The 9,435-nt window shown below is 41.1% G+C and overlaps 1 protein-coding gene across 2 annotated transcripts; it reads left to right on the top strand.

Moving 5' to 3' along the window:
- The first annotated feature begins 2,105 nt into the window (after positions 1-2,105).
- usp1 (ubiquitin specific peptidase 1) lies at positions 2,106-9,049 on the top strand. 2 transcript variants are annotated; one of them, XM_030727486.1, is made up of 9 exons: positions 2,106-2,289; positions 2,787-3,035; positions 3,299-3,440; positions 4,444-4,545; positions 5,353-5,534; positions 5,740-6,458; positions 6,748-6,906; positions 7,132-7,333; positions 7,565-9,049. In XM_030727486.1, exons 2-9 carry the CDS (start codon positions 2,866-2,868, stop codon positions 8,382-8,384), a joined length of 2,496 nt encoding a protein of 831 aa, XP_030583346.1. In that variant the 5' UTR covers positions 2,106-2,289; positions 2,787-2,865; the 3' UTR covers positions 8,385-9,049. The 2 variants fall into 2 exon arrangements, with proteins under 2 accessions (XP_030583346.1, XP_030583345.1); XM_030727485.1 differs by having other exon boundaries at positions 2,107-2,289; positions 3,296-3,440.
- Positions 9,050-9,435: the final 386 nt, after the last annotated feature.

The raw sequence follows: 9,435 nt of genomic DNA on the forward strand, positions 1-9,435 counted from the left end.
AGCGGGGCAAAGGTAAACAGCGTCTTACCGTTACAGTCGCGGAGGGAGAGCCTGGGAGACTGTCAAATGAGGAGATGCTCCCCTGGAGGAGGCAATGATACTGCTGGACAGTTCAACCTCCGCTGGCCTGGACAATGTCGCCCCCCCTCGGTTTAAAGCGGGCAGCGCCTGTACAGTGAGCGGGTTTATCTCGCTTTTAAAATATAGAAAAACGGCTTCCTTACGTATAATTAAGAGCAACCGGTGTGGGACGACCTTTATTATTAATATATCAACAAATCTACGTTTACCAGGTTTGGTTCCGTGAAAAAGATTTTTATTATTTTAATTGTGACAGCTGGAAAGAATGAACTTCCGTTTACTTTTTTTTTTTTTCAAAATAAAGGAATAGCGAGCTATTCAGTCTGAGGTTACCATGTTAGGGTTTTTGCAGAAAACTTGCCTGGTTTAGCATTACATAAGACTTTAAGATTTACGTGCAAAAAAATTGTCACCATTCAAGCTAAACTAACTCACTATTCCTGGAAAGTTTGTGCGCAGTGGTTTCAGTGGGAGCTGGAGGTTTCCACCACCTTATAAACAGTATATTTGCCCAATGAATGAAACTAGCACCAGTGACTAACAATAGGCTGTGAGTTCCATTTCAAAGATCCTTAGTATGCAAATTGACATGACCACTTATCAATGGCTATGAATACAGAGAGAATTGGGGAATGGCTCCAATAACAGATAAATGACCTTTAACCAGTCTCCCTGTCCAGGCTGCACATCCTCATCAGTCAAAGAGTGGCCACCGGCCTGTAGGTGTAAATAGACTGCGGAGTCCTGGTCTTGGCACGTAACTGCATGCACTTAATGACTGTGTTTGTCCTTGGTGACCCCTTCCTTTTGAGTAGCGTGTTTTGGGGGTTTGAAAGCCACAGGGACGCTTCAGGGATCATCAAAGGTTTTCACTTAGGCAGTGGTTTGTCCTTCTTCTTCTCTCCTGGATAGTCTGGACTGGTCTTTAGGTGCCTCCCCAGCTTTGACAAATGTCCAGCTGGGATAACCACATTTACTCATGCCCTTTTTTGATATGATGTTCAGCTTCCTTGACCACTGTTTGTGGGGTGTTCTTTGTGTTGGCCTTAGAGTACATATTTCACCATCTTACAGTGATGTGATTGCAGCTATTTCCCAACTCTCTGTAAATGGTACTCATGGCTGTTGATCAGTGATCCATTTATCACTGATCTACAGCCCATTGTTAGTCAAATAATGCTAGTTTCGGTCATTATGTGAATGCACTGCTTATATGGTTGTGGAAACCTGTTGAAGTCTGCTGACTGAGACTGAGGAAGTCACTTGGATGAGTGTCGAAAAGTTTCTCCCACTGAAAACGCTGTGTGCAGATGAACAGAATCATCTTTCTGGGATTTCATTAACTGGATGTCATGGTAAGAGCATGCATCGTAACTCACTATCATAATACTATACTATACTATACTATACTATACTATACTATACTATACTATACATATCCTCTGGGCCTGTTTCCTGGTAATTGTTTATAAATACATATTTTTTGTTGTTAGACCAGATTTATTTTGTTTCTAGTTAAGGATTTTTAATATACTTTATCTTACACATAACAGTCTATGTTCTTTTAAACAGCTTTTTCCCTGTAAATCACAATTAGGTGATGAGTCAGATAGGTGAAGAGGTTTTAAGAAATATATAGCAGTGTCCCAAAAGACCAGCTGATCAGTAGTATACAGTGCTTTTTAAAAATTCATTTACTAAAGACAGATATTTTCTTTTCTTTTTAAATGTCCTGTATTAAAAATCTAAGTACTACAAAGAGAGTTATGTTCTGAGAAATACCTGTTCGGGATCCATTTCAGTTAACAGCTCCACTTTTAATTTGAAGGCGCTGGAGAAAATGACTACAAGAATGGCGTCTGGAGCCGACCGGTTGGGCCCAGGTCGAAATAGGTGTCCTAATATTAGCCTAAATTCTGGAATGTAAATTTTTGAGTGTATAGAATTTTCCAGAGTTCTGCGCACATTTGCAAATGTTACGTCTACGCCTGGAATCTTTTTAAATTTAGCGGTTTATTCGACATTGTGGCCGAATGTTTTGATACGATATCTGAGCGTCGCCGGCGAAGTAGCGGCCAGCAAATCTTCAAGCAGGAAAAAGCGCCAACTTCTGTTGCACCGTCTGAATCGTTAAGCACTCTGTAAAGCATTCAGAGACAGGATTTCTGGTGGAAAATATCAAACTTAAATCTGGAATGACTCATTCAGGTAAAATATTTTTTAAAATGTCGACGCTGCCGGGATTTCAAAGAAGCCGTTTTTGGAGCAGTTTGAAACGGCGTGCTTTTCTGTTTTCTCCTCCCACTTTCTTCGCAGCACCTTCTCCATCCAGTTTGTCGCTGTGTTGTGCGCAACGTGCTTAAAACATCGAGTTTCGTGCGCTATTTAAGCGTTGTCGCTACTCCGTAAAGCTAAAAACTGTTACCAACATAAAGCCGTTCTAGTCCAGTTGTTTGTGGGTGGGACTGAAACAAGAGAACCGCCGTTAAGTTAGCGTTAGCCAGCTAACGTGTTACATAATGCACGGCTCGGTCAGTAACTGGTTCGACTTTCCTAGTCAGAAGTGTCTGCATTGATTAAACAACCTGCTCGCGTGTAGTTACATAACCGCGCACATTAAACTTTAGTGCGCAGCTACGTTTGTTCTCGCTGAACTCTTATGGCGCCCGCTGAAATTAAACTCTTTCCTTTCCATGTTTTGCCAGTGAGGTGCGCTCTTGCGTCTCAGTAGGAATAAAAGTCGGGGGGAAAAAAAATCACCCTCAAGGTACCGGGGGAGGAAAGATGCCTGGTCTGCAGGGTGAAAGTGTTGTGGCGGCGCCGGGGAGCCCCGTGAAAAAGAGTAAACTGTCTCTGAAGTTCTTCCAGAAGAAGGAAACCAAACGTGCTCTGGATTTCTCTGAATCTCAGACAGAAGAAGCCAAAACATGTGAAGCAGAGGAGCCTGAGGCAAGGTGAGTGTGTGTGCACAATTTAATTCAGGTACTGGATTTGTGAGGGCAGGATAATGGACATGTAGATGGGAATGCCTTAAATTTCGATATTTATCTTGAAATGCATGCCTTCATGCTGATCAAAAGAGAACTAAAGCTGGGGGTCAAACTACAGTATTAATCTCAATATAACCATTTTTAAAAATATAAAATAACTGCTGTGTGAAAATTTTCAAGCAACTACTAGCTGATGACTTTCTTTTGCTTCCTTCGTAACTCAGCAGCTGCGATCAGGTGGTCCCTGGTCCTTCTCAGTGTCCGTCCTCACCCAGCCTCCTCCTGTCATGTGAGAAAAGAGAGAACTTGGTGCCATTTGTTGGGCTCAACAATCTGGGCAATACCTGCTATTTGAACAGCATCTTACAGGTGGGCTGTTACCAGAAATGGGGTTGATTTCTATCTTTATTGGAGGGATGTTTTTTTTTTTTCCTCTCTAAAGTGTTTTATTACAAATAATAGGACCAGCTTAAATATATTGAGTAGGTTGAAAAAGGAACACAAATTTCATAATGGATTCAGTTTGTTGTCTTGTGATTTAACAACTGGAATCCACAAATCTCTTCACCCATGTTATCCCACCCAGAACGGACAATGTTAGGATGTTCTTGTGATATCAGAGATGTTTGGCTTTCTGATGGGGGAATTATGGGCAGTGGTGGTAGCGTTGGACTGCCCCTCTACCTGTTGTCAGATGGAGGTAGTGTCCAAGATATGTGGTACAACCGGTTTGTGGGCTCTTACAAGTGTTAAAAACAATGAAAAGTATCCACTGCAACCACTGTTTGTAGTTTTCGTGCTGTATTTTATTTGATCTTTGCAGGCCTAGTGCCAAATCAGAATTTTTTTTTTCCCCTCAATTTAATCTTTTTTTTTTTTTTTTTTTTCCCTCTTTTGAATTTGTTTCTAAACCAGACTTGCATGAAAATTTGACACATTTAGATTCTTGGGTCTTCTGATGCATAGAAGTCATTGTAATAACTACAATAATTCTTGAATCTATCTTAAGTGCATACAAGGTGTGATCAAAAAGTGAGTAGCCCTATGTGACTGACTAAAAAAGGAGGATGCTTTTGCTTCATACTTGAACAGAGCCAGAATTTTCAATAGATTTTTGTTAGTATATTTATCACTTTGATCACTGTGGCCTTTAATGGGAATTTGTATCCTTTAAGTACTGAAGCATGAATGAGTGTAAAGGTCACGGACACATTTGTCTCACTTATTTTTGTCATTATATCACCAGCATTTAACATCCTACTTGGCCACCCGAGTACTTGAAGATGTTTTGAGTTTTCCTATACATGTGGATTTCTTGTTAACAACCGGCTAAAAATAATAATCGTATATTGCTGCCTGGTTGGGTCCGCAGGTTCTTTATCACTGCCCAGGCTTCAAAGAAGGCGTAAAGAAGCTGTACGATCTGTCCATCCGAAAAGAGAAACCCAAGGAAGAAACTGATAAAAGCGAAGAGGTATGTGTTGTTGATGTTGTTGCACGCTTCATTTTACAGCTGTTGTACAATACAGTAGACTTGTAATTAAATACATGGGACCCAACTTGACATTCTGTATAAAGTTGGGTTTCCATCAGAAAAGCTGTTAGACCAAGCACTGCTGACAGAGTAAATGGAGCACTCTCCACATGAAATATTATGCGCTATGTGGTCTCGGTGCAGCTTTCCCAGCTTCAGACTTAGAATACACTGCTGCTGGTACAGGGAGAGGTGAATGATGTAGCCTACTGTAATGAGAGAAGATAAGTGGATGGAAAGTATCAGAATATCTAAATGTAAATGGCTCTGCGTTCCACTCAAAAATAATTTTTGGTCACTTGACAGCAAAACATTTACTGTGCTGACTGAATAATGAATAAGCAAATGATCAACTCTTTCATGGAGAAGATAATTGTCCCATGCTTTTCACAGTAAAGCACACCCAGGGGGTCAAGTGTCTAGTCTGTGCACCTTAAACACAATTATTTTATTTTGTGACGTGTAGTTATGTTTTTTAAAATGCATGTTTATCTACCTACACTAGCAGCAATATCTGTGTATTGATTTGCCCTCTTGTGGACATAATGCACAAAAACATTTCAGTAGAACTTTTTTTCTTATTTTTAATATTCTAAAATAAGTTTCAGCCAGTTTGTACAGCCCTGGTGCGCTCAGATACAAGTGCTCCAGTTATTCCATTCAGACTTACTGTACACTTACTGTTTGACTGCCTCATATGAAGGTATAATTCAATAACCTTTTATTTTGCGTGTCATATTTTTTTAGCCACAGTGTCAGCAGTCAGACGGTGTGTCGGAGGCTCTGCCAGCTCACATCGAGCTTCTTGGGAGCTTCAACAATCTGATAACTGCAGTCGAGCAGCTGCAGTCTAGCTTCCTGCTCAACCCCGACACCTTCAGCGACGGAGAGCTAGCCACACCGCCTCGCAAAGTTCTGCACACGCTCAGGTAAAGATATGGCAATTTTGAAACCTATTTGTTTGCCAGTTAAATCATACACTCATATTTAAATGTAAGCATGCTGCGTTGTTTAAACTACAAACTGACAACTTTGGGTTTTTTTTGTTTTTGAACAGTTGATTTTTTTTTTTCCATCAAAATTACAGTTTTATGTCAGTTTTACATGAGATGTGGGGTTTTTTTTGTGTCGCAGGCAGCTGAACCCCATGTATGAAGGCTATCTCCAACATGATGCTCAGGAAGTTCTGCAGTGCATCCTGGGATATATCCAGGAGGCCTGTGATACAATCAGGAAAGAGCTGAAGTTAGAAAGGGAGGATGATGCATCAGAAGTCAAAATTGAGAATGGTCTTGATTTGGGTTCCAGTGGCTCTGTGACAGAATACAAATCTTCCCCAGAAGAGGACGGTCAAGTCAACGGCAAAAGAAAGAGTGACACGGAAGTGGGAAATGCCAAGAAAAAGTCCAAATCCCTCAAGTCTAAGAAATCAGACACTGTAGAGGAAGACCTCAGTAGAAATAGACCTCTCACTCGCTCCAAAAGGAAGTCCACCAATGAAATCAGCATGGATAGCACCCAGAATAAAGGTGATGGGGAGATGGCGGAGGAAGAGATGACAAAACTGAATGGAGAAGTAGGGAGTGATGATGAGGGGAAAGGGGGAAAGGTGTGCAAAGAGACGGATGGGAAGAGGAAGAAGAGAGCTAAGCTGAGCTGGCTAAGGCCATCTGGAAAACAGCCAAGTATTTTCTCGAAGTTCCGCAGTGTGGGAAAGATCAGCTCCACAACTGTGAAAAACCAAAACAAAACGGAGCAGGAAAGTGGACTGACACATGACCAAACTGAGGAAAACCTTCAACAGCCATCTACCCAAAACGCAGCCAGAGATGGCAAGGCTCCCAAACATCAAGGTATGAAGTGATAACTGTAAGAGACAGGGAACATGCAGAAAACTTTTGGTCAAGGAAGAAATTACTTATTTTAAATTGATTTATCCAGTCTCATTGTACATTCTGTATAATGACAATAAAGGCACTCTATTTAAAACTGTTGGAAAGCTGAGACAGATTGGATGTTTGGGCCTTCACTTTAACCTCTGCTCTGGGGTTTAACGTGCATTACAAACCCACATTTGACTGTGGATGTTACTCTCAGTGGATCACCTGACCTCTGTTTTTTTGTTTGTTTTTTTTTGTTCAGAGGGCCTGGGCCTTATGGAGCGTTTGTTCCTAGGTCGGCTGGTTCTGAGGACTCGATGTCTGGAGTGTGAGAGCTTCACAGAGAGAAGAGAGGACTTCCAGGACATCAGTGTCCCTGTGCTCGATGACCAACCCAGCAGCCCTGACGACCTCTCTGAGGGTGAGGATTTTTATAACTATTAGTAGGTTTTCCCCTTCCCCCCAATCCTGAAATGCTTGAGAGTAAAATTGAGAGACAGTTGTCTGTAAAAAATCAGAAAAATTATTCATGTTGGTTATATTTTTTATTTATTTTCCTCTTTTATCCACACCTCAAAGCAGATGAACTCTCATAAACATTATAACAACTAAAGCAAATGGCTGATCATTCTCTTGTTCTTCTCAGTCTCTCCAGACCCTAAACCAGAGTTGAAGACTCTGAAATGGGCCATATCTCAGTTTGCTTCAGTGGAGCGCATCTTTGGGGAGGATAAGTACTTCTGTGAGACCTGCCATCATTACACAGAGGCTGAGAGGAGTCTTCTGTTTGACAAAACTCCTGAAGTCATCACTATTCACCTGAAACGCTTCTCTGCCAACGGCTTAGAGTGAGTCCACCAAAGTTCGAGTTCTGCACTGCTGCACTATATGTATATTCTGTTGGTATAAATTTGAAGTAGTGTTTGAAAAAGTGACCACTCTACCACATATTTACACTAAAAAAGTTATGATCATTAATTCTCCCCAGTGTCAGTTTAATTAATGAAACAGAATCACTCCTCTACAGTTGCCGTATTGATCCCAAGTTTATCGACTTTACGTTCTGTTTTTCTTTTCAGACTGGACCCGTATGCTGGCCTTTCTAAAGTGAACACTCCCTTGCAGACTCCTTTGACTTTATCCCTGGAGGAGTGGTGTACCCAGCCCTCATCCAGTAACGGTCAGAATTATCAGCTGTTTGCTGTGGTCATGCATAGTGGTGTCACCATCAGCAGTGGCCACTACACTGCCTACGTCCGAATGTCTGATCTAAAAGATGCAAAGCTCTGGCTGCAGGACACAAAAACTGAAGAGGAGGAGGAAGATGGGGTGACGGAAAACAAAGAGGGGGTGCAGGTGAAGGAGAAAGTGCTGGACTATGATGATGGAGAGGTGTCTTTCAGCCTGAATACAAGAGGACAGCGGCGTGAGAGTTTGGCTGGCAACAAATCAGGGAACAAAAAGCTGTCAGAGGGGGGTGTTGGACTCTTGGGAGGCCAGAGGAGTTTGTCCAGTTATGACCTAGGAAACAGCAGCAGTATGCACACAGAGAAAGCAGCCAGCAGTGGAGCAACAGAGGGATGTAATAAGAGAAGAACCAACAACACCTTGAGCCAAAACACTGAGGCTGGACTTAAAAAGGAGCGTGAGGCTGGACTTAAAAAGGAGCCTGAGGCAGGAGAGGAGGTATCACAGGCTTCCTGTGGCAGCATGGAGGCCAAAGAGCAGCAGGCTTTAAATAAGCTCTTAGAATATGAAGGTAAATGGCTGCTGTTTGATGACTCTGAGGTGCGCTTGTTTGAGGAGGAGGATTTCCTGCGAGCCTGCTCTCCCGAGAGGAGCTGCTCATCAACACCTTACCTGCTGTTCTACAGGAGGATGACTGAAGCTGGACACTAAGATAGACACAGACCTACAGGAAGCTGAGCTCAGACAAAAGACAAATGTATTTTTGCAATACTTCAAGCAGTGCCAAACATACTGTGGCTTCCACTTACACTGAAGTTACTTTTCAGCCACGGAAAACTGAACCTGCAACAGTCTCGTCTCATTGTGGGATCACGGCCGTTTCTGCCTTCTGATACTGGTATGCAGGTACTTTTTTTTTTGAATGATTGGATTTTCTGTGTCAGGGATTATTTGTCGTTGGGGGTTTTTTTTGCCTTTCTCCATTATTAACTTTGCATTTTTTTTTCTTTTTACAAAATGTCAAAGCACTTTGAACTAAAATTGAATCATCAAAATATTGAAAACTGAGTTTTTTTTTGGTTTTTTTTGAGCTAACAGTCTGTATTCTGTTTATTTACTGGAGGCTGTGTTTATATTTGAAAGGTTCCTCATCATATCTGCTCCAGTTAGTCAGAAAAGCCTTTACCCACCCACCCCTGAAAGCTATACCTCTGAACTGACCCCTTGATTTGTGAAGGTTTTACATAGAAACTTGTACAGGCAATTTATTTGTATATCTGAAACCTCAAACTGATGCCATTTATACAGTGAAACCAATGGTTTTGGACTCTCAGAAACTAGTTTAAATACAGCAGATATTTATGAAAATCACTCAGCCATCAGATTTTATATATATATATATATATATATATATATATATATATATATATATATATATATATATATATATATATATATATATATATATATATATATATATATATATATATATATATATATATGCCTATTTGCTATTTTTGTGTGGAGTCCAGTGAATTTATTGGCAGGCTGATATTAACTGTTTTCTGATCTACTGGTGTGACATTTATAATGCCTGGCGGAAAATTTAAAGAGACGGGAGAGATGGCCTTCACAGTGCTGATGTTGACATAGTCTGTCCATCAGAGGGCACTGCAACTTCTGTCAACAAACACCACAAATACAACCACCAGCTGATCCAAACAGAGTTGGGCAGAGCGTAAATAATAAAGTACACTTAACA

This window comes from Archocentrus centrarchus, chromosome 4, assembly GCF_007364275.1.
Source record: "Archocentrus centrarchus isolate MPI-CPG fArcCen1 chromosome 4, fArcCen1, whole genome shotgun sequence".
In the NCBI taxonomy this organism is placed as follows: Eukaryota; Metazoa; Chordata; class Actinopteri; order Cichliformes; family Cichlidae; genus Archocentrus; species Archocentrus centrarchus.